Raw genomic sequence first — 25974 nt, 5'->3', positions numbered from 1 at the left:
CTTTGATTTTATTCTATTATATTTGTTTTAGTCAATGAATTATTTGAAACAACTACAAGTGATGTGATTTTCCAATTTTGAAACAACCTCTGCTACTATTAAACCTTAAATCGTTTAAATGCTTTCATTAGTTTTTTTCTTTCTTTTCTTTTTCTTTTAAGATAAGTGGCTATGGCATAGCACTGTTTCAGACTAGTTAAGATTATCTTCCCCTCATTTACCTTGTGTCCGTAGCAATTTAGTTTGGATTGAGTTTGGATTAATTGGTTCGTGTCTTTCTTGATCAATAGGAAATTCTGAATTTGGCCCGACGCTTGATTGACAAGAATCAATCACTCTCTTAGACTTCAGGTGAGTGGTAATTATAGTACATGACACGACTTGATTGAAATATCCGAATGAAAACCGTTTATCAAAAATTGGGATTTGATCGTATGTTTTCCTTTATAAAAGCATATATTTGAACCTTATGTTTATTAAATATCCTTAGTATTAGAGCGTATATTCTGGGAACATGCCCTTCATATTTGATTTGTTTTATTACCAGTTGCAAAAAAGTTATTAAATTTTGATTTGATATGATCTGTACTTTCTGATACGCGATTTATCGCCGTTATTACTTTTATTTTAGAAATATGATAATTTGTTCAATCAGTTATGATTTTCTGATTTATATATGTATACTATATGTTTTCAAACTGGTACAAGTGCTCAGTATATCTGTATCTGTTATCTGGCCTCTCACCGATCTTCATAACATTAGGACTTTGCATTTGTCTTCAAGTCATGATGTCAGTTGTCAGTCTTGTCGTCAGTTGTGTCAACATTAGAATCATGCATAAGATCGGTGATGGCAAGTATCTGTTATCTGTATCTGTTATTGGTAGCGCGCTTACCATTTACCTGGCCCTAGTGGTGTGCAGTATCACCACTCTGTTACACTGTACCATATGTTTTAAAGCTTTTATCTTATTTTCTGATTATCCTAATATTTGATATTTTGGAAGGTTTCAGTATTATGTTTGACAATTGATTATCAACATTTTGAATTGATTATCTTATATTGACCTTCTAGTTTAATTGATTTTGAAATACTATATTTTCAACTATATTTGTCATAATTTAAAAGTATCAGCCTATCTGCCTGTTCCTTTTCTACTGTGTGCTATAGCTACTGCTCACTGAGGTTTTCGCTCGTATAGACGAAAATCTCATACCACGTTGAATCTTTCTTTTTCAAATTAAGGTCTCTGTTCGTGAGGTAACCTTTGGATTGATGTTGAAGGAGACTGCTTAATTATCTAGCTTTATATCATTTTTGGAGACTCTTGATTATTGAGATTTGACTTGAATAATTAGGTTCCTTTAAGGTTTATGATGTAATTTCAACGAATTTGATATTCTGTTAGTAAATTTTGGAATTTCCATTAGTTCAGAATTAAGGCTAGCATAGGTTAAAGTTAATTTAATTTATGCGCCGGTCATGGCCTGGGTTGGGTTGTGACAATTTAGGATGTTCATTTTCACCATTGGTATACGTCGTTGTTTTTCCAGACGCATCCACTTGTTTGTTGTCACCCGTCCCATTCTCTATGGTTATGTTGTTTACCTATGAAAAAAATATTTAACATGAAAAATCTGTGAATAAAAAAGTATTCACTATTTAACATCATTGTTATATTGAAAATGGCCAATTAAAAACATTCATTAACATTTCACAAAAGCATTTAAAAATTACCTCAATGACATCGAATTCATGATCTGATGATTTGGAAGTGCTGCTTTGTACTTTCCCTTTCCTAGATGAACTTGCATTGCTGCCTACAGCCCGCTTCTTTGAATAAGCAACGTCTTTTGTATAAGGTTCATTTTATAACATAACAAAAATGTCAATATAGGGTGCAATTGTATTAGTTTTGGAAGCTTTAAAATAATGTTTACTTCAATTTAAGACTTTCTCTCTACTATCTACTTTTTAAGTGATAAAAAAGGATTTGGTTTACAAAATAAAAAAGCACTAATAGAATACTTTCAATCATATTATTAATTCAACAAAATTTTACCTTGTTCTCATCAGATAAATCATCAAAAGATTTGTCAATACTAGTTTATTCAACTGGTGGTTTTGATAACCACTTCATAACTTTTACCTGTAGAAAAGAAAACATGGACCTCAAAGTGAGATAAATAATACAATTATCAAAAGGAATTGGATAATTCATTACAAAAATCCAAGCAGATAACAAAGATTTATTATTAACAACAAAAATATGTAGAACAAAAAAATGCAAATGAACATCAATCATAGATTAATCAGCATATTAAAATATACAAGATTAAAACAATAATTCAAGGTTGAAGCTAAATTTTTTTTGATTGTTTGCCTCCTTAAATCATGGCAATAAATATTCATTTTTTAAATCTATGAGTACAAACAAAATCAGGATCCTATTGTTTTATTTAGGGCATAAATGTATTTCTGCAAAAAATGATTGGTATGCATTTTCCCCCATGAACATGAAATTTGATATTTACAAATTATAACAATTTATAATATAGAAATCAGTAACCTTCTCTATGTTTACACCTATTATTATACATTTTTTATAATAATACAATGGAATCACGTTGATGATCGAATAAGCTCGTAAAATTAATTATATTGACTACAATTGACGTACCTTGTTCTTGTCCTTTACTGCACAAACTTTTCCCAAGTTTTGTAATTCGTTTCTAATCTCTGCCATATATCCATAAAAGTGGGCTTGTAAAGAAGCTATATGAATCCCCAACCCTTTTACTTCATTTGCAATATCCGTTATACGGTCGTTCAACAGTGTGAAATGATCTTCCTTTTCATCCTCGTTTGACCGAGAGAACTCTCCTTCACTACTCAATTCAATTGAATAAGAATCATTACTTGTCGTAATGTCTAATTCATAGTTGGTATTCTCGCCATAGAGGGCATTTCCCATTCCATCTGCAATTTCCTTCCCTTTATCAAATAAACCCTGTAAATGCAACAACCCTTTCTCTGCAACTGTAGCTGTTATGTTCCTCACTTTTAACTAGTATTCAATGAAATAAAAAGTGTTAAACCAATTTAATTTTTTTAAAAAACAGAATACACTAATTAATGGAAGAAAATATTATTTAAAACTACTTACTAAGTGAGAAGGAATGCTGAATATTTCTCTTCGCAACTCTTTCATGGGTGGCTTTCCAATAGAATACCAGTTCAACATTCGAGGGATGGTTCTTCCAATCCTTTTAGCGAATTTACCATCTATTGCACCACAACATTCATAAAGCCATACCTGCAATGCTATTGGACATCCTAATATGCTACATTTTGTTGGAAACCCAGAATGGATGTAACCACCCCTGTAGGATTTACCAGTATATTTCTCTTTCAAAGATTTAAATGTGTACTCAAATGCAAGTTTCCCCCATGGAAAAAATTCCAGTATGGACTATCAAGTATTTGAAAATGCAAATCAGAGATGTTTTTGTTTGGTACATTTGATAACAAATAGTGATGTAAAAAAATAAGAACGCAAGCTTGACTGCATCCTCATCACAATCCCAACGCTTATTTTTAAAACACTAAAAAACTGATAGTTTAGTCACTTTTTGCAAACCTCCAAAATATTTCTTTTTTAACCTCATGGATTCAGTATATTGATAATTTTCAACATCACCAACATATTGTAAGCCGGTCACTAATGCAAACTCTACAATCCCAAACTTTAGCTTAACCCCATAGACATTAAACCACATTTCACAATCATTTTTTTTGGTTTACCTCCCTCAAAAGTAAAGCATGCAAAATCTGAGGCTGGACACAAATGCTATCTAATTTTAAAAAATGTCCAAAACTAGTTTTAGCAAACAATGATAATTGAGTTGAAGATAATGTGTGTTTAATATCACGAATAGCATCAACTGTTATGGTTGTTGTCACGCAACATGAATAGAAATGCTCAGGTTTAATAAGGTAATCTCATTCATGTAATAAATAAAAAAAATGTTACATAAATAACTATATTTTATAACGTAAAAATTAACATAAATGGCATACTAACCCGCAAATCTCATTTTTTCCTTGGGAACCATTGCTTACGCTCATTCACTTGAAAAGTATTTAGAGAACCATTGTTTTCTTTACTAACTGTACTTTTCAATTTTGGTGTAACACTAGATTTTCGTATTTTTGAAAAAACACCAGATATCCTTTTATGTTTCATTCTCCCAATTTTTTCTGAAATAGGAGAATTTTGTAGAAAATTATTTACCCTTTTCACCATAGCTGTTAAAAAAAATCGAAATAATTAACATGAATATAACAAAATCCCTCTTAAATGCTATATTTTTTCATATAAAACTTAAAAGAAAATCATCAAAATGAAGTAACTAATATAAATTTAACTGTGGTTCAATTATTATAATTAAAAGCAGCATCGGATAATTAACTATTGGTTTTTTTTAATCAAATATTGTTTCAATTCATAAACATGAAATAGATAAGATTCTTAAAAATAGAATTGCTATCTTGGAAGCATTAGTATATCAAATTAATCAGACAACTGGTATCTCTCAGATATCAAACAACATGTTTATTCAAGGATACAGATACCAATAGCGCACTAAGATCTGAGATGAGTGAGTTAAAAAAGATAGTATGTAGGTTTTGTTTTGTATAAAGTAGTAATTAAAAATCAAATACTGTGCTTAAAATGGAATCGTTCGGCCAATAAATTACATCAAAAAACATAAACATAACAACAATCAACAAATGAAAATGCGATAAGAAAAACGTACCTTGATTATATAGTCAGAATGTAGTTCAGATTTAATACACAACTTTACTACAACACTTAGATGAATTTAAAAAAAAAGCAGAGCCACAGGAACTTGTTACTGCAATGGCACACAACAACAACAACAACAACAAAAAAATAGAGAAATTAATGAGTTTTTCACAAACCATTATTTTCAACAAAGGTGTCCAGAAAAATGCAACCAAAAGAAATATAAAAAAAGTTGTTTGCCAACCAAAAATGTTGTTTTAAGAAAAAAGAATAAGAAAGAACCTTGCTAAGAAAACAAAGCATCAGCCAAAGAGAAATTTGAAGTATGAATTTGAACAAAGCATTAGCAGTCATTAGGTACCAATGGAAAACTAATAAGCTAGAACAAAAGCTTGGAAATAAGAATCGAGGCTGAAACTATCGAAGGTCAAAAAAATCCAAGAAAAACCCAGAAAATTGAAAATGATCACTACTAAAAATCAGGAACAGCAGCAAAAAGAACAATGAAAAACAAAAAAAACAGAAGAAGGAAATAAACCGCAAAAACATAATGGTTAACACAATCACTTTTTCAAATCAGGAACAACAGTAAACCGCAAAAGCATAGTGGTTAACAAAGTCACTTTTGAAAATCAGGAACAACAGCAAAAAGATAGTGGTTCAGAAAATATAGGATTGAAATATGAATTTGTATTAATCAAATTAATAATAAATTTAAATAATTAAAGTGATAACTGTAAATTTGACATAATTGGAAATAAATGCATCAAAACTGATATTCATAATTTAACCATCAACCATATGATAAAAGACAAAAAAAGAAGATATAATGTTGTAAATAAAAATAAAAAACTGATTTCCTTTGTAATTTCCTCTTATTTAAATGAAATTGGGCTTTTAACCAATTCCGAATTCTTTTTGAAACAACGTTTCATTTGTAAAGAAATGCATACAATGGGGTGTCAATAAGTAAATAATCCAAATTTGTTAAATTTTCCCCTGTTGCAGCAATAACTTCGGGCACTTATGGACACACGCGGCTTAATTGAGCCTCATTATATACGTTGTATGAATCCAACTCTTTTAGGCGACCTAAAAGTTTGAAAATCCTAGCGTATTACATCAATTACGTTGTGGGGTGAATTATACTAGGTTCATTATTTTTAGGAGATTTTTCTTGCTTTTTTTTGTGTGTGTTTTATGTTCAACATTATTTCTTTTTGTATTTCGTAAGCACATAACAATTGTTTGACTCTGTCCCATAGTTGCTGTCACGCCTAATCCGAAACACCCTTAAATGGCATCAAACATGATAATAAGAGGTCATAACAAATGCTTATAAATCGAAATGTATCGAACAACATAAATAAAATGTCATTCCTCTTCGTAATATATTATACACCAAAATGCATACTTCCATTACATTATTCATTGAAGTACTCCATCATACTTACTCACTAACTGGATTCTATCTTGAACAAAAATCAAAAGTTTTAGTGAATGTCCTGATAATAAGCGGCTCTTTCTGAATCTTGCCTATGGATAGGCACCTATTCTTTATATTGAACTTCCTTGCCAAAAAACATTAAGACAATACGTTTCATATTTGTTATTTTAATTGAATGTTTATGAATATGAATTTATTTTATAACTTATTAACTATATGAATGTTATTTAATTTTGTAGAAATTATTTCTGATTCTGAAGTTGTATCGTCTTTTTTATCCATATTTCAATGGATTGATGAGATTTTTCAATGTAAAGCAAACACATTTTTGTAAGCATATTTTTTTTTCTTTTTCTGTTTACTAGTGCTAGTCGATTAATTTTGTTCAAATAAAAGCTAATTAATTCAATAATTTTCACTAATATTTTTAATTATATATTCAATGAAAATTGAGCTTATTGATTTCTCCATTAGAAGCAACCGTAGTTGGAGGAAGCAAATGGTTAGCGAACTCAAGTCAACTAATTTTAGCTTTCTTTCTCTAGCAAATTGATTCACCAAGTTTAAATTAATGTTTGAGATTGTAAATAATTGTTATTTATTTTGACTAAGAATAGTTATTTTGTAGAACCTATTTATTTTACTAAACCAATTCGATATTTATTTAGTTGTTTGTATTAAAGTCTTATATAATAGAGATTATTAGAGATTTATTGTTATATTTTTCTTGGATGATTATATAATAATATAAGTGACTTACCAAATTCATTTGATAAGTTAGTGATCCGATAAAAACCACCGTAATATCTAAATTCGGTTTCCTTTTTATAAGAATTGATAATTTATTTGATAATAAAAGAATTATCTATGCGGTGAATTATAACATAGTTTTTGCGTTTATTTTTAATTTGATTATGGTCTTAGACTTCATCAGAAGAGTAAATAATTTATTAGTCCATGATTTTTTTTATATTACACTAATCGGTCATTTTATTTTGAAAAATACATTATAATCTCTCTTTTTCAAAATCAATTATTTAGTCTATATGTTTAGGATTTTGTTAGTAAAAAATTAAAATTGATAGAAATGATAAGTTTATCGAACATTAGAAAATATTAATATAACTTGTACTAGATGCTTAAATTAGTCATTTTTAACTAGCAAAATTCTAAAAGGAAAGACTTATTAATTGATTTTCATAACGTTAAGGATTCTATATATATATATTTGAAACCATATATATATATTCATTAAAGAAATTTTAAGGATGGTATAATATATTTTTAAAAATAAAAATAACTGATTAATGTAATAATTAGAAAATTAGGGATCGGTAAATTATTTACTATAATTTGAAAATCAAATTTCCTATTCTCAAATATAGTAACTCATAAAGAAAAGAATTAGGTAAGAAAAAAATTGACTTTTATTTACCAGAAGTTGCGAACGCTCCAGTCCAGTATTCAAATTGAAAGTTAAAACGAAAATCGGTGCTGTACTTCAACTGAAGGGGTGACGTGTCAACTACGATACATACAAAAATACCCTCATTTCTCCATTTTGATGCTCTCTCTACCTACACCTGTTAGGGCGGGAACACACAAATCTTTTCACCCAAAATATGCCTGTAATTGTAATACCTTCTCTCTCTATGGTTCTTGTTAGGGTTTTCTAATCCTCACTCACACACACACTGTATCAATTTCTTAATTTCATCTTCTTGTACTTCCAATTACAGGACCCGAAGATGAATCTTCGCCAAGGCTCTAAGGTTTGGGCTGAAGATAAGGCGTTGGCTTGGGTTGCAGCTGAAGTTACTGATTTCACTACCAAGCAACTTCACCTTCTCACTGCTTCTGGCAAGAAGGTTGTAATTTATTCTTTTCTAATGTGGCTTTTACTTCTTAGTATTTTCCTCTCTTTTCACTTCGATTTTGGTGTAGCTTCTTGCTTCCCCTGAGAAGCTGTTTCTTAGGGAGGATGACGAAGATGAGCATGGAGGAGTCGATGATATGACTAAATTGACTTACTTGCATGAGCCTGGAGTCCTTTACAATCTCCACAGGAGATATGCTCTCAATGATATTTATGTGAGTTTATCTATAACGGTTTCTTCTAGTAGTCAATCACTGTCAATTGTTTTAGTTTTTGCAATGTTTTGACTCAATGCTGCAGTCCACGTGGTAGTTACTGCAGTTATCAACTGTTAATTTCTTTTTTCATTTTTTAATTGAAACAGTTTTGTTCAATTATGGTATGTTATTAATTATTCAATTTCTATGTGAATATGATCCACAGTATCTGCATTTACCTAAATATTCGAAATTAGTACTTCCTTGTTATGGAGAAGTATTAGCTGTATGTTATGCGCTGTTTCAGCTCTTTGAAGCTAAATTATTTACTTATTCACTTTGAGCGTTTCTCCACTTTTTTCCTTGCAAAAGCATGTTGAACATTTTGGTTTAGGACTCCAAACTCCGAGTTGGCATCTGACAATCTTAGTCAAACTTTTTACTAGTACAAGTTGAAACCATGCATTAAATAGAATACCAAACAATTATTTTTGCATTGCCATGACAATAATTTTAAGGACATTTCCCAAATGCGGTTTGGAGTTATTTCCTGGCTGAACTAATTACATAACAAACCTTTTTAATAGTCTATCTTATTCTTCCACTTTACCTCCTTATGTTGAAGTTTTAAATTTAATATGTTCCTGAGATTTAACAATGGTATTTATGTGATTTTTCTTCTGTCATTTTTGCTGATTGTAGACATACACAGGAAGCATTTTGATAGCTGTTAATCCATTCACTAAGCTTCCTCATCTTTATAATCTGCATATGATGGAACAATATAATGGAGCACCATTTGGTGAGCTTAGCCCACATGTATTTGCTGTGGCAGATGCATCATATAGGTATTTTCAAATTAAATTTGTTTGTGTGCAGATGGGTTTTGACCTGTATTTAATGTAGTTACAATATGAAGTGATCTAATCAGCTTATGGTTGGATGTAATCCAGAGCAATGATGAGTGAAGGTAGAAGCCAATCTATTCTTGTTAGTGGAGAAAGTGGCGCTGGGAAAACTGAGACAACAAAATTGATCATGCAGTATCTCACGTATGTTGGTGGCCGAGCTGCTGATGATGACAGAACAGTTGAACAACAAGTTCTTGAAGTAAGACTTTCACTTTCTTTTTGCCCCATTTGCTAGCACCATTCTCTAAAAGCAGAGGTAGTTACACCTTAGTTTAAGGGCTATTGTAGTTCTCGCTTTTGCCATAATATGAATGTATAAGTTCATATTTAGGTGAATTTTTCATTCAACTTATTTGTTTGTTTATTTGTAAATTCATTTTGTTGAATTTTTTTTTTTCCATTTACTTTTGGTTTCTGGAGGCATATGGATAATGTGCTTAATTCTTCAGGTTTTTTGGTACCTTTTTGCGGTGAAGCAGTTAGACTTCATTTATTATGTGCATTTTTTTGGCTACTTTTCATGTCTTGCCTGTGAAGATTTGCTGATTTGTAGTTTTGCATAATCCAGTCAAATCCACTGTTGGAGGCATTTGGTAATGCAAGAACTGTCAGAAATGACAACTCAAGGTGGGTTAGGGTTTCTTTTCCAAAATCTTAAGCTAATTTTTATCTTTTTTCAGTTTTAGGTTTAATTTGCTCGCCTCATATGCTTTTCTGGTTATTTCTTTTCTTGCATATGCAAAGTAATAATTATTGAATGAGTTGTTCTCTAAATGGAGACTTCTAACTCTGCAAAATAAACATTATTTCATCAATTGCCATCCTAAGGAAGGGAGAAATATTTTGCTGAGTGTGAGTGTATGAATTGTGAGACTGGGAGAAATCTCTACAGGAATGAAACTAACTGAAAAGAAATGCAGGGCATTATATAATTTGGAAGGAAAAAACACGCTAAGGTTGAAGTACTCTGTAACTTCTGTTGTAAGAAGGGATGTTACATAATTTTCAATATGATATTAGATACTACCTGCCATCCTAAGATTGTATAAATTTTCTTATTATGGTTTTTGGATGAATCACATTTCTATTGCTTCGTAGTCACACTATTCATTTCGTTTTTATCCTGTCAATTTTTAGATTATTAATCTTTCATCTGACATGGTTCCTTCTTGAGTGATTCTTTTCCTTTGTCTTGGCAGTCGTTTTGGGAAGTTTGTAGAGATTCAGTTTGATAAAAATGGTCGAATATCTGGTGCTGCTATTAGGACTTACCTTCTGGAACGGTCTCGTGTGGTTCAAATAACAGATCCTGAAAGGAACTACCATTGCTTTTACCAACTGTGTGCATCTGGAAGGGTAATAATATCCGCTTTCTTACCTTACCTATTTCTCTTGGTGAATAACGTTTATTGCTGTACAACAATGCTGATAATGATTGAGATTTTTGTTGCCTACCTATTTAGAATTTTCTAGGTAATTGGGGTTGTGTCCATGTGTTCAGGATGCAGAGAAGTATAATTTGGATCATCCAAGCCACTTTCATTACTTAAATCAGAGTAAGACATATGACTTGGAAGGAGTTAGCAATGCGGAAGAGTACATAAAGACAAGGAGGGCAATGGATATTGTTGGTATAAGTCAAGAAGATCAGGTTCATGAGCATTATGCAATAGTTTATTCTTCTATTATGATATCAATTTTTCAATGATCATTGATTTTATCTTTACTGATTTGGTGCAACTATTCCATTAGGAAGCTATATTTCGCACCTTGGCTGCAGTTCTTCATCTTGGAAATATTGAATTTTCACCTGGCAAAGAATATGATTCTTCAACTGTAAATGATAAAAAATCTAGCTTTCATATGCAGATGGCGGCTAAACTTTTTATGTAGGTGACTGTTTATTTCATTGTAATTTGTAAATTATTTCTTGCTTGAACGAATCAAGTCTGAGTTGATGGCATTAAATTTCTTTACTTAATTTTTTTTCTTTTATTACATAATGAAAATATAGAATTTTTTATATCTAGAGTTTAATTGGAAGTCTAGGGGTAAAAATGGTACTATCACTTTCTAATGGTGTTATAAATTATTAAAATGTATTAAATTAAATTATTTAAGATGGAACTTGCTCAAAAAGTATGGTTACCATTTGTATTGATATAATAAGTGGACTTATTTTATGGTGCTTGAGCAAAGTAAGAATTGTAGGTATGGAAGGCAAATACAGTTCACACCATTAATCCTGTCTAAAATCCCATACGTATGTAGGAATGAAACACATGGAAAAAAGAAAATGTAAAGCTTCTCAATATTTTAAGTGTGCTTTATCAATAGGAACTAAATATAACTTTTATTAAGAAAATTGGGCATTCCATTATGCAAGGTTGTCCACAGTTTTTGTTGTCTTCTTATGGTAACTGAACATTTATTTATCAGGTGTGATGCCAATCTCTTGCTGGCAACCTTGTGTACTAGAACAATTCAAACTCGTGAAGGAAGTATCGTGAAAGTTCTTGATTGCAATGCTGCTGTTGCTAGTAGAGATGCCTTGGCAAAGACGGTCTATGCTAGGATGTTTGATTGGTATTTCACTTTGATTTTTCATGAAGGACTTGCCTCTTGCTTTGTGTGAAGTTCTTGTCACAATTTGAATTTGTTTGATTGAAACTTTCCTTTTAGGCTTGTTGATAAGATTAATAAGTCTGTTGGGCAAGACGAGACTTCCCAGATTCAAATTGGAGTGTTGGACATTTATGGCTTTGAATGCTTTAAAAATAATAGGTAATTTACATGAACTCATTTGACCTGTGCTTATATATGTTATTATTTAATGATTTGTAACCTTTTCAGTAAGATAATTACTTGTGCTTCCACATAATTGTCTTTTTAACTTTGCATGTACTACATTCATGTTTTGTATTCTGTGCTTATTAACGGCTAGTTGGGTGCATCCTCTTTGTTGATCATTCTTAGGAAATGTGGTTCTGTTCCTCTTTCAATGAACACTCATGTGCAGTTTGAATGGATGCCTTTTACATGTTTAATTGCTTAATTATTAATCATGATTGACCCCCTTATACATTTCCAACCATAATTACTAGCAATTTCATTTCGTATTCTTGTTATTTCTGTCCACTCCATCAACTGATTCTTTCTTATGTTGCACAGTTTTGAGCAATTCTGTATTAATTTTGCTAATGAGAAGCTCCAACAACATTTTAATGAGGTGTGTAATGTTCTCCTTTAAGATGGGATTGCATTTACCAATGGCTTCTTTAATGTGGCCTGACATACTTGTCAATATTTATTTTTCAGCATGTGTTCAAGATGGAACAAGAAGAATATAGAAAAGAAGAAATTAACTGGAGCTATATCGAGTTCATAGATAACCAGGATGTCCTGGATCTAATTGAGAAGGTTCTCATCTCTTCCTTCTCTCAAATATGTGAATTAATCTTCCCAGTTTTGTATTCATAGATATCTCGTGAAAATGCTTGACTATTTCCTTTGCATTCCTTTTTTTTTTTTTTTTTGGTAGGCTCCTTTGCATTCCTTTTTAATATTGTTTATCTGCAGTGTTGAAAAAAGAGCTTGAAAATTTTATGTTGTGTTAATGTATGTTATGACATTGAAGGTAGTCACAATTGGAAGGTTTTCTGATTTTGCATTGATAGATTCCATATTGTCTCTTCATATAATAGGAACAAATTAGACGATTTAGCAGCTAATATGCTTCTTGTCATGTAATAAATTAGGCTTGCTTCAAATTGTTATGTTTTGGGTCAGATCTACTTTAGCTCAAATATTTGATGTTTGCACGCGTAGGAAATACAATATTAGGTTCCAATTCATTCTATGTGGTTTTGCAACTTTCAACTATAACTTATTTCCAATAATGTTTTGATATTCTCTCTTCTGTTTTTCCTTTTTTAAATATGACAATGGTTCTATTACTGTTAGGCCTTATGCAAGCGTGTGCTTGTTTGCAGAAACCTATTGGCATTATTGCTCTTCTAGATGAAGCTTGGTACAGTTTGTTTTCTACAATTTAATTGGTGTGTTTTGCTATATAACTTTCTCAGATAACAAGTTATCCTTATTCTGATTTTCACTTTGGTGCAGCATGTTCCCAAAATCAACACATGAAACATTTGCGACCAAGCTGTTTCAGAATTTCCGCTCCCACTCACGGCTTGAGAAGGCAAAATTTTCAGAGACAGATTTTACGCTTTCCCATTATGCTGGCAAGGCATGTTGCATCCCACGTTAATGCAAAAGATATTATTTTTGATTCTGGGATGAATTCTTATACAGTGAACTGCTGCTTTTTTTTCTTTTTTTTTTCCTTTTCTTTTTGTAGGTCACCTATCAGACAAATACCTTCATTGATAAAAATCGTGACTATATTGTGGTGGAACATTGCAATCTTTTATCTTCCTCAAAATGCCCCTTTGTTGCTGGCCTATTCCCTTCTCCACCTGAGGAATCTACAAGATCATCGTATAAGTTTTCCTCTGTTTCGTCTAGATTTAAGGTACACATTCTGTATTGGGTTCTCTTTGCAGTACATTAACTAGAAAAATTAGGGCAAAATTGCTTAAGAAGAAATGACTTGCATATTGTTATGTTGGACATCTAACAAACAGGTACCGCTCCATCATGGTTCTTAAATGGATACTGTAATTGTTCCAATACTTCAGTCAAGAAGATATTGCACATTATGGAATAACATCACTGCTGTTTCTTGATATGTATATGACATGCATGCTATACAGTTGAATTTTTCACATCAGCTTTCCTTTCTCTCCAATCCTATCCCCCAGTTCGCGAGGCAAAAAGACAATTAAAACAGTTGGATGATGTTTATCTTCTCAATTTTTTTCAGTTGTGTTTCTATAATATTATTTCATTACTGTTTACTTGTTTTTGAAGATGTGCTCTTGTTTGTCCTTTTATATGCAATATCTATTTCATGTTGCCGACAAGATTTGTGTTTCAGTTTCATTATTTAAATGAAAATTTGGGTTTTTTACCCATTCCGAATTCTTATTGAAACAAGTTTCATTTGTAAAGAAATGCATGCAATGGGGGTGTCAATAAGTAAATAATTCAAAATTTGTTAATTTTTTCCCCATTGCAGCAACAACTTCAGGCACTTATGGAGACACTCAGCTCAACTGAGCCTCATTATGTACGTTGTGTGAAGCCAAACTCTTTCAATCGACCTCAAAAATTTGAAAATGCTAGCGTATTACATCAATTACGCTGTGGGGTGAGTTATACTAGGTTCATTATTTTTAGGAGATTGTTGTTGCATATTTCTTTTGTGTTTTATGATCAACATTATTTCTTTTTGTATTTCTTGAGCATATACAATTGTTTGACTTTGTCCCATGGTTGCTATTGAACAGTAGGAATTGAAGTTATGTTGCTCCTTATTCTTTTTCTCATTCTTGGTCCTGCTTCAGATGGTCTGCTGATTGGATGTTATTTCTAGTCACAGTTTATGTTTTTCTTTCTTCTTTTTTTAATCTTATTATTGTTATTATTTATTAATTTTTTGCAATTATCGTTGTTATTGAAAAGCTGTTTATAGGATAGTATTTATATGTAGCATGACCAATTATCCTACTGAGTAGAAGAATATTTATTTATTTATAATTAAATTTATTGGATCTCGGAGGGGAAAGTAGGGTCAGATGCTAAGATATTTCACTGGGCTTCTGGTGTCTTAGTGTATTTATTGGAGGGAATGTTGGAGTCTTAGTTCTTACCTGTACAATTGTATGTCTAGTAGCTAACTTTTTTTAGGCAGAAGGCTCTGCCTTCGAGCATTTAATTGGACATCTGACTGACATTTAAGTTCAACAATTACTGTTTCTTTTGATTTTTTCTTTGTATTTAAATCATCATACTTCATTATAATTATTCTTTCTTTTGTATCATAATCTTCTATACTTGCACAAATGTTTGTGAATATGACAAAATAGTAATGCAGGGTGTTCTGGAGGCTGTTCGTATAAGTCTTGCTGGTTATCCCACTAGAAGAACATTCTCAGAGTTTGTTGATCGCTTTGGATTATTAGCTCCGGAATTTTTGGATGGAAGGTGGAGTATTTTGCAATATTCCTAAAGCCATTTTTTCTGATGAACCAGTTTTCTTGCATCTTCAATTATCCCCTGATAATAGTCTTTTATTAGCTGTTGTATTTTTAGTTTCTTTTGCAATACTGCAAATGTTGGCTAGACATACATTTCAGTTCATGTGCATCACCATGTATTTGTATCTTTTAAGTACTCCTCTGTGACTGTATTCGGCTATAATTCCTGCTTAATTAGAATCTCTTCTTAATCTTATTGTATGTATAAATTTACACAGTTGTAACTTTGATGAAAAAGCTTGGACGGAGAAAATTCTGCACAAGTTAAAGCTTGAGAATTTTCAGGTAGTCCTCTAAGAATTTAATATATACCTTTAACATATATTTATATACACATCTTTCCATATTTTGCATCCTGATCTTTAAATTTTTTGCAGTTGGGTAAGACGAAAGTGTTTCTCAGGGCTGGTCAGATAGGGGTATTGGACGCACGACGAGCTGAGGTACTTGATTGTGCTGCAAAGCGCATCCAGCGCCAATTGCGAACATTTACTGCACGCAAGGACTTCGTCACAACCAGGAATGCTTCTGTTGCAGTCCAAGCATATTGCAGAGGTTCACTTCTTTTGCTGGCTCTGTCCTAATTTTATCTACTACACATTCTTTCTGTTAATTCTTAACATCATCACCTGGTGTTTAAAGTCGGTGTCTACCCTTAATGCCTGATTAATTTCATATCTATGTCTAAATGTCTAATCACCAATTCTACCGTGCGGGATCAAATCTACATTCCAGAACTTTCTTTGATAGCATTACAAGTTTTCCAAGCACTATTGTTATTTTTGCATGTCATTCACTGGAAGATTTTTTTTTTTTTTTTTGTTTTTTTTTTGTTTTTCCCATTATCTTGCTGGGTAATGCATCTAGATGAATGTATTATTATAGGTAAAAGCTATGCTTACTTTGTTTTTGACAAAGTAAGCCTTGCTTTGTGTGTTTTCGCCATTGGATTAATTTTACACTCCATCATCCAACGGTGAAAACACACCAAGTAATGGTACTTTGTCAAAAACAAAGTAACCATAGAAGGCACCATTATTATATCACCAGAATCCCCTCGGTTTTCATCTAGTTCTTAATAGTGGTTATATTTGCAGGATGCCTTGCTCGAAAGATGTTTGCTGATAAACGGGAGGCAGCTGCTGCAATTTCTATACAAAAATATGTCCGCAGGTGGTTATTAAGGCGTGTCTATTCCAAACTGTTTTCAGTAGCTATTGTTGTACAGTCCACTATCCGTGGTTTCTTGACCCGCCAAAGATTTTTATATGGAAAGACCCACAGAGCTGCCACAGTAATTCAGGTAAATATATAGTATGGTTTAATTATCTGGCAGACATAAACCTGATGAAGTGAAAATGCATCGATTTAATCTTGAGTTTTATGAAGCCAGAGATTACATGTTACACTACAGTTTTTACTGCACTAGCTCCTATCTTGATATGTAATATACATGTCCTAGGCTTGGTGGAGAATGTACAAGTTCCGTTCTGCTATCCGGATTCACCAGACTTCAATAATAGCAATACAATGTCGCTGGAGACAAAAGCTGGCAATAAGAGAGTTCCGAAGGCGTAAACAAGTGGGGAACTTGTCACTTTATTTCCATTTCTTTACATTTAAATTCTTGCCACACACCTTTATCAACAGTTTCGCTCCACTCATCTTCTTTGCAGGAGGCTAATGAAGCAGGTGCCTTGCGTTTAGCCAAAAGTAAACTTGAGAAGCACTTGGAAGATCTCTCATGGCGATTGAATCTCGAAAAAAGATTGCGAGTAATGCTTTGTGTAATTATTTTGTTGTCTTGCCTTGTTATTAGATGTTTTCAAATGCATTCTTTTTTGCAAAAGTTCATGATATCCAATTTTAGAAGAGATGTTCTTCCGTTTTTTTTAAGAAATGAAGCGTTGAACTCATAGTTGTTAAAGGCGTGTTACGGGGTCATCTCCTGTAGCCTAGATGCAAGGTGCAAGGCTCAGGCATGTGCCGGATGAACATAAGGTGAAGAAAATGAAAAAAAAAAAAAAACAGATACAAAATCTAATTATCAATATTTGATACTATTGTCACTAATACTCTATTAGTAGTCCAGGCACAAATTATGGTGAACCAAAAAACACTTATAACCACACAAACAAGACAAAACCACATAAAAACATAATATTATACGTCAAAAACACCAAGTGTGACAATAGAGACTAATATACTAGAACTGCAGCAGACCTCTGCTGATTTTTTTTTGTGACTGCAGAAGGAGCTACTACCTTACGTCTCTTACTTTTCTTCCCTCCTGTTTTTACGTCTCTTCTTATTTATTTTTTTTACTTAGATCAACAGTTTAGATTTGAGGTTCATTAAATAGGATAAGTGGTTGAGAATAATCAAACCTTTTATTTTAATGAGAGCAACAAAAAAAAATATTAAAAACCTAATCATTACCCAAAAAGCAGAAGAGGCGCGGCTGCAAAGCCCAGGCGAGAGCCTTTTAAACAGAGGCTCGCCCCAGGCGAGGCGTGCCTTTAACAACTCTGGTCAAAGTTAACAAAATAATGGGTGAATCTGTTGATGCATGATTTTTTGTTAGATATGGTTAGCTTTATTTTCTTTAGCATTCTTTTTAATTGCACTTTTTGTACATGCGTCAGTGTTTCTTTTTCTCCCATCTTTTCCATTTTTAGTATTTCTGGCTGAGTTCATGTGTCCTGCCTGCAGATTTCTAATGAAGAGGCTAAGTCGGTTGAAATTTTGAAACTTCAAAAGAAGTTGCAGTCTTCAAATCTTGAGCTAGATGCAGCTAAGTTGGAGACGATCAATGAATGCAACAAGAATGCAGTGCTGCAAAATCAATTGGATCTATCAATGAAGGAAAAGTTAGCTTTGGAGAGAGAACTCATAGCAATGGCTGAATTAAGAAAAGAAAATGCATTTTTAAAGGTGATCTTTGTTGAATACTTGAGTTATTGGAGTTGCAGCAACTCTCTGCTTGAGCATGTAGCCATGTACTTTGGATGTTAATTTGGTTTCATAGAGCATGCTGGCTATTCATTCTCATAAATTAGTTTAGCATATACTAATTCAGTCACTACTCTTTGAGGATAAGCTGCTCATGGAGAAACTTAGTGTTAATATAAGTGAAAAGTTCAGAAAGCTTGGACTTCTGATGTTTTATAGATGTATTTAATTGCTTGCTGATTACTAGGAATAATTGTTTGATCTGCGGGAAAATCATCCTCCTTCACTATTAGTCATTTTTTTTCTTGTGTGCTGCTTGGAGTATGTGTATATTACAACAAAAAGGTTTTTTGCTTGTTTTGACAGGGTTGCTTGGATTCCCTAGAAAAGAAAAACTCAGTTCTGGAGCTTGCATTTGGGGAGGCTCAGAAGGATAATAGTGATACCATTCACAAGTTGAAGGAAACTGAAGAGAAATGTTTGCAGCTGCAACAGAATATAAAAAGGTACCCATAAATTGACAGTTTTTCATAACCAGCTAACTCGTCAATCAAAGAATCAAACATTGTATTTTATAATTGCTTAAGATACAATAGGACTAAGTTTCATCCGTGTTTGAACATACAAAAACACAATCCATCTGTATGCTACTAGGGACTGTTGATCTTACAAGTAGTACTCATTTCAGGGTATGGTAATTAGCAAATACTTGCTTGGATGTTTTTCCCTTATACTCTATTACATGTTTCTCATATTGTAGTCTTGAGGAGAAGCTCTCACATCTAGAAGATGAGAATCATGTCCTTAGACAAAAGGCACTGAGCATGTCTCCAAAAAGCAACCGATCAAGTTTGGTGAAAACATTATCTGATGTAAGTTAGTTTATATGTATCATTTGTCATATTGTATATGTATCTGTTGTTGTGAGATTTTTTTTTTGTTTTGCATGTGGATAATGTTAAATCTTCTTGTTTTAATGGAACAGAAATACTCTGGCATACTTGCTCTTGCTCAAACAGACCGAAAGCCTGTATTTGTAAGATGTATTATTTATGAATTTTCTTTCATGTATAGTTTCCATGTTTAGTATGATCTCTCAACATTGTTCTTGGAACAGGAGTCTCCCACACCTTCCAAACTCATACCTTTTTCCCATGGGTTTTCGGAATCACGCAGAACAAAGTTAACTGCCGAAAAACAACAGGTTTTGTTTCTTATTTTCTTATTATATGTACTCTCTCTGTCTGTTTCTCTCTCTGCATATGTATATATATAACTGTTTTAACCTCTTTTCGTTTTTAGGGTTGTGAAACCAAATTAGATCTTGTTATAAGTAGCTGGTAGCTTTATAGGGGGAATATGGTTACCTGTATAAACTGCTTATACTTGTTCACTTTTGTCATTTTCATTCTGCAAAATCTTTCATCAGCAGTTTTGAAAAATTGATATTTTATTTTGCTATGCAGGAGAATTATGAATTCCTCTCAAGGTGTATAAAGGAAGAAATTGGATTTATCGGTGGTAAACCAATGGCAGCTTGTATTATATACAGATGTCTTCTTCATTGGCATGCTTTCGAGTCTGAGCGGACAGTTATTTTTGACTATATAATCGAGGGAGTAAATGAAGTTCTGAAGGTAAGTGTAGGTGTGTTTTTATTTAATTGCCTCTTCACGGTTGATAAGAAAAATTATTGTCTTATTGCTCCAAGTGGTGTTAGCTTGGTGTTAATCTTGGGGTTGTGCAATGCTTTTGTTTGTCCTCCTAGTTAAACTTTGTTTCCTTATTCCTATTTTTGAGTATAATATTGTAAGGTAATAATATTCATAGCTGCCAGCATATTCCATGACTTTTTACATCCAGTGACCAATTTTCCATTACTATGATGATTCAGGTTGGAGATGAGAACATCACCTTACCTTATTGGCTTTCGAATGCCTCAGCTCTACTATGCCTCCTCCAGAGGAACTTGCGGTCAAATGGTTTCTTGAATGCTGGTAGTCATTTTTCTACACCTTCGGGTTTACCAGGAAGGCTGGTTCATGTGAGTTTTTCCATGAAATTCTGAAATTTGCAATTTGACAGCCAATTTCCTATCAATAAACTTTTCTCTACGGAATATTTATGTGTAAATGACTATAAATATCTCCTAAATACTAGATATGCTCCATTATTTTGTTATTTTCTATGATGATTATGTTGGAATGTGCCTATACATGCTATGCAAGGTTATGCACTCACGTTTTTAATTCTTTCTGGAAATCTTCGTACTTTATGATTTGTTGTTATTTTCTACTAGAATTTTCTTACTTTTGGCATGATTTTGTTATTTTCTTTGATGATTACATGGGAATGTTCATATCATGACATGCAAGTTTATGCACCCAAGACGTCACTTCTTGCGAGAAACTGAAATTTTCTTCATGAATTTGTTATTTTGTTTGATGACTACATGGAAATGTTCCTATCAATGCCATGCAAGGTTATGAACTCGTTATTTATTTTTACTGGAGTTTTTCTCTATTGAAGATTTTGTTATTTTCTTGATGATTACACGGGGATGTTCCTATGCATGCGCATGTAAGGTTATGCGTTCCAATTGTTAACTGTGTCACATTCAAATTTGTCATCTAGCTGTTTTTGTGGGAAATACAAACTGGTAATTCGATCTTTTTATGTTCCAGTTCCTTGTTCATTATGGTTGCTACAGCTGGCAATTGAGGCCTTCCTGGACATAGTTAAATTGTAGATGCTATCTGGGATCTTGAATTTTAATAATGTTTATGGTGCAACGATACTGGTCATATTCTTTATTGAACTTCCTAATCCGGAAGGGTATTAACAATCCAGGCTGTCAAATTAGTTGCTATATCTTCACCCCTTTATATCTAGAAGTGAATGAGATGCTACTGTTATATCAAGTGAAATGCAATAGACAGTTTATTTCAACATTGCCTTCCAGCATTACTTCTATTTCACGCCTTAGCAATTCATGGAACTAAACTCTGTATATACCTATTACTGTTCTGTAATCACTTTGGCTTGCCATGAAGATTCTATATCTTTCTACACAAATTTATGTTTGTTGTATTGTATTTCTCTTTCTTGTAGTTCTGTTAAAGCCATTGCCAATTTCAGTGTATGATTTGGGCCCTTCAATCCTGAACCACTAGAAGAGCAAAACTTTATATGTGAACTCATGATATGCAGAAACAAATATATTTTTTGAGATTACTCTGAATATAGTAGATGCTAAGTTTTGTACCATTGGCTTCACATACACTCATCACTTCTTTGTGGCATCCTTGAATGTTTTTTTTAAGAAGAAAAAAGAAAAAGTAATGGTTTTTATTTTTTGAGATTTTTCTTACTTAACTCATGTTTTTGAACTTATAATAACTGGCCTCATCCTGTTTATTCCATTTCTTTACTTGCCAGGGTCTGAAATCCCCATTTAAACATAGTGGACTTGAGGATGGACTGGCACATGTGGAAGCCAGATATCCAGCTATACTTTTCAAACAACAATTAACGGCTTGCGTAGAGAAGATTTTTGGTTTGATTAGAGACAACTTGAAGAAAGAATTGTCACCATTGTTGGGTTTATGTATTCAGGTAGTGTTTATCACATATATGGCTGTAATCGAGCCGAGCCGAGCCTTGGCCTGTTCAAGCTCTGTTCGCTATAAAATTAACGAGCTCGAACCGAGCTTGCTATAAAATTAACGAGCCGAGCCCGAGCCGAGCTTTGGCTTGCTCAACGAGCTTGAGCCGAGCTTCGAGCTTGTTTCGAGCCTAAAATCCTCTTTTGGACTTGATTCATTAAGAAAATTATCTAACCATGAATTGTTTGTGAGTAAATTTTTAATTATATTTGTGAAGTTTGCTCGCAAATAACTCTTTAATTGTGTACATAAACAAGCTCACAAACAAAGTTCGTGAATAAATAAGTAAGATGCTTACAAATAGTTCATCTATTACTCATTTATTATGTTTGTGAACGAACTCATCTAATAGCAAATGAAATAATATTAAGTTTAGATAGTTGTGAACTAACACAAACTATATAGTTTTCTACAAAACTAAAATTTGTTCATAAATGTTCTAATCGAGTCTGCTCGCGAGCTTTCGAGCTGAGCTTTGGCCTGCTCAAGCTTGGCTCGTTTACGAACCGAGCCAGTAAATCGTGTTCACGAGCGGCTCATTTACAAATCGAGCCGAATCGAGCCGAGCTTTTATCGAGCCGATCACCGAGCTGCTCATGAGCGGCTCTGTTCATTTACAGCCCTAATCACATAGCCTGCTATGGTAAATTTTTGTGCTATGTTTATACTGTTTTGGGTGCTTAGTTTCTTAGATTTTTTTTTATCTTTCGTTTCCATCAAACCTTACTCTTGAGCAATAAATCTAAAATTTAGTTTATTGAGATAGCTCACTGGTTTTAAATTTTACAAAAGTTTGTTTAAGTTGCTAGGCATATGTGTTGAATTTAATGCACTGGCCAGGATGTATGTTATGCTAGTTTTAAACAATCACTACTTTTTTGTCTTAGTTTGACTGGCATTTTTTTTTTCTTTTTTATATATTTGCAAATGTTATTTTCTTGAGAATAATGATTATTGATGCGATGCAATGCAATGTTGTGTTGCCTTGTCCTTAAATTGGTTATGTAAAGCTCAGAAATATTTTCCAGTTTTAGTTGCCTAAGAAAATTCTTTTCATTTGGGTTTATCTTCTTGTTAGTCTTTAACATTTCTGCAACAATTGATTCATATATATGATCATCAATGACTAGGCTCCCAAAACTTCGCGTCATGCTGGAAAAACATCTAGATCACCTGGTGGCATTCCTCAACAGTCACCTAGTAGTCAGTGGGAGAGCATCATCAAATTTTTGGATTCTTTCATGGGCCGTTTACGTGAAAACCATGTATGTCCAACATTTTCTGCTCTTGTTTTACTCAAATTTTACTAATGCATGTGCGTGCAGTTGCATCTAAAAACCTTGCAAATGCTGAAATCTGATTTTTCTTAGAAAATTTAAAAATGTCTTGGGATATTTCTTGTACGTGAATGGAGAAAATACATATATAGTACCAGAAAATACATATATGGCTTGTTGTTTTACTCAAACTGTTTCAATCAAATTGGTTTTTCTCAATCAAATCTGGATATTAGCATATAGTGGCACACAGGAATATTCACACGGACTTTAATGACCAAGTGATTCATCATTAGATCTAGGTTTATTAAATTTAAACCGCAGGATGCTTTGAATCTCCACCTTAAGATTCTAATAAGGCTAGATCTAATGGTGAATGACCAAATAGTTTATGTTGACTTTATTTCTGATTAATTATGATTGGTAGCTTTTCGTTTCTTATTTATGAAACTAATCTTAATTAAATATTTCATATTTTCTTTCATTTATGTTCATGATGCTTAATTATATTTTTGTGTGATTTTTAAAATGTTATCTTCAGATTTCAAGTGTACCTAAGCATTGTGTGGGCTTGAAACTAGTTATGAAATAAACCTGTCGCACCATTTGGTTTTTGTTCTCTTGAACAGTATGGAGTTATTTCATTTGACATTTTGGAGACTGGAGAGTGGGAAGGATCATTTAGTAACCCACTCATTCAAAAGGAGAGGAAACTATTAATCTTATTTTGTTAGTATTGCACATTTTTCTTGATGTCACATAATTTCGGTTGCCGGTATTTGATTGGTACATGAATATGAATTATTAAGATGCTCATATGTATTTTTCTGACTGCAAAGTTATGGATTTAGGTGCCATCATTTTTCATCCGCAAGCTTATCACTCAGGTTTTCTCTTTCATCAATATACAACTATTCAATAGGTGAGTGATTACCGTATACAATATTAATGTGCATTATGTGACAAAATGGCTTATGTGGTTTTATTCAAATGTGCTTGTCAGCCTTCTGCTACGGCGTGAATGCTGCACATTTTCAAATGGGGAATATGTGAAATCTGGTCTTGCCGAGCTTGAGAAATGGATAGTTGGTGTGACGGAGGAGGTATATGCATTTTAGTCGTGTCAGCTACTTGCTTCTAGAGCATCAATATTTCATTATATAATTAAACAATCACATAGCTTAACTGATTCTTCTGTCTGAAGTGATATAATTGTGTAGTATGCAGGAACTTCATGGCATGAACTAAACTATATTAGACAGGCAGTTGGATTTCTGGTAACAAGCATACCATTTCATAATTGATTTTCAAGCCGCTTCTATCAATTTCTCATGTATGGTGCATTTTTCAGGTTATACATCAGAAGAGGAAAAAGTCTCTTGAAGAAATTATGCAGGATCTGTGTCCAGTATAGTCTTTCAGTGTTGCCCTTTTTGATATTTCTTTTTTACACCGACTTGAAATAAATTGGTTTGATGTTACATCTCAACTTGCTTTTTTATTTTTTATTTTAATGACACTTGCAGGCTTTAACTGTTCGGCAGATATATCGGATAAGTACGATGTATTGGGATGATAAATATGGTACCCAGAGTGTGTCAAATGAGGAAAGTTGCAGTTTCAGAATATCCATTTTGTGATTTTGGTTAAATAAACTTCATGGAGTTCCTGACTGTAATATTATCTGCAGGTGGTTGCTCAAATGAGGGAGATACTGAATAAGGACAGCCAAAATTTGACATCCAACTCTTTCTTGTTGGATGATGATCTGAGGTAAAACAGTCTTTTCCCTTAGCAATATTTTGCACGTGTCAAGGTGCTAGATAGTATATCTTCCATAGTGAAAGGATGGTTGAGAGTTTAGAATGCTTGCCAAGTTGTTTATTTAGGTTTTACTGTTATCTAGCCATCAAATGAGAGATCCATTATAGTTGCTGTATGACTTCTGGAACTGTCTAACCACCAATTGATGATCCCAAAGTAAAATACATAGTCGGTTGCCTTCTGAGTTTTGTGGTTAATTTTACTCTACAGGACGGTTATGTATTGTACTTGAGATAGCTAGTAAACTATATAATCCAGTTATTTTGCACCATTGAATTCATTTGATTCTGGAAAACCTTGATACTAATCGTGTTCCTTTTGCAGCATTCCATTTTCTACCGAGGACATAGATATGGCAATCCCTGCAATAGATCCTTTGGATATTGAACTGCCGAAGTTTTTGTCAGAATATCCTTGTGCTCAGTTTCTAGTGCTGCATCAAAAGTAATGATATACTTTCACTTGTAAAGAAGTGCAGAATTTAGCAGTTATGAAGGAGTTTTCAAGGTTAGGAGGACTATCAATTTGCAGAAAGAATCAAGTATTCTTTGATTTTTCAGTAGAAGAAACCCTTCAAATGGCCGCCAAAAACAACAAATTAGGAGATAGATTTGACAGTTGAGAACCTGCACATTTGGTAGTGGAACGCTTTCAGCATATTATGTTTGGGGTCTGGTAGTACATTCCCTTCAATTATTTGTAGATTTAGCCACAACCACACACAATTGGCCATATGAAGCTCATTCTTTGTTGTACATGTTTTTCTTTTTAAAATTTGTACTACGCTCACTTGTCACATCTTTGTGCTTTGTGTATATAGTAATCAAGCCCTGCACTACTTGTACATTTA

The 25974-nt window shown here is 32.9% G+C and overlaps 1 protein-coding gene across 2 annotated transcripts; it reads left to right on the top strand.

Moving 5' to 3' along the window:
• Positions 1-7753: 7753 nt before the first annotated feature.
• LOC136203107 (myosin-15) lies at positions 7754-25970 on the top strand. Of its 2 annotated transcripts, XM_065994163.1 has the most exons (39): positions 7754-7892; positions 7998-8126; positions 8203-8349; positions 9034-9179; positions 9285-9441; positions 9811-9869; positions 10442-10598; positions 10744-10893; positions 10995-11131; positions 11682-11828; positions 11925-12026; positions 12414-12471; positions 12561-12662; positions 13235-13272; positions 13368-13494; positions 13606-13779; positions 14386-14517; positions 15244-15353; positions 15625-15691; positions 15784-15961; positions 16504-16709; positions 16869-16988; positions 17083-17181; positions 18119-18340; positions 18725-18864; positions 19119-19230; positions 19344-19394; positions 19476-19562; positions 19825-19995; positions 20253-20402; positions 21797-21973; positions 23154-23288; positions 24152-24222; positions 24304-24403; positions 24521-24577; positions 24652-24708; positions 24827-24908; positions 24992-25073; positions 25449-25970. In XM_065994163.1, the coding sequence occupies exons 1-39, from the start codon at positions 7881-7883 to the stop codon at positions 25570-25572; spliced, it is 4572 nt and encodes a 1523-aa protein (XP_065850235.1). In that variant the 5' UTR covers positions 7754-7880; the 3' UTR covers positions 25573-25970. The 2 variants fall into 2 exon arrangements, 1 of the variants encoding a protein (XP_065850235.1); XR_010674709.1 differs by lacking the exons at positions 24992-25073; positions 25449-25970 and having other exon boundaries at positions 24528-24577.
• The last annotated feature ends 4 nt before the right edge of the window (positions 25971-25974 follow it).

This window comes from Euphorbia lathyris, chromosome 8 (assembly GCF_963576675.1).
Source record: "Euphorbia lathyris chromosome 8, ddEupLath1.1, whole genome shotgun sequence".
In the NCBI taxonomy this organism is placed as follows: domain Eukaryota; kingdom Viridiplantae; phylum Streptophyta; class Magnoliopsida; order Malpighiales; family Euphorbiaceae; genus Euphorbia; species Euphorbia lathyris.
The sequence above is the reverse complement of the archived record's forward strand: the minus strand, read 5'-3'. Positions and strand labels throughout refer to the sequence as shown.

What these genes read in the sequence shown, in the direction of transcription:
- LOC136203107 (XM_065994163.1), top strand. An exon ending in TATGCTAGGATGTTTGATTG is followed by an intron (nt 11,829 to 11,924) that starts GTATTTCACTTT and finishes CTTTCCTTTTAG; the next exon opens with GCTTGTTGATAAGATTAATA. An exon ending in TTTCCCATTATGCTGGCAAG is followed by an intron (nt 13,495 to 13,605) that starts GCATGTTGCATC and finishes TTCTTTTTGTAG; the next exon opens with GTCACCTATCAGACAAATAC.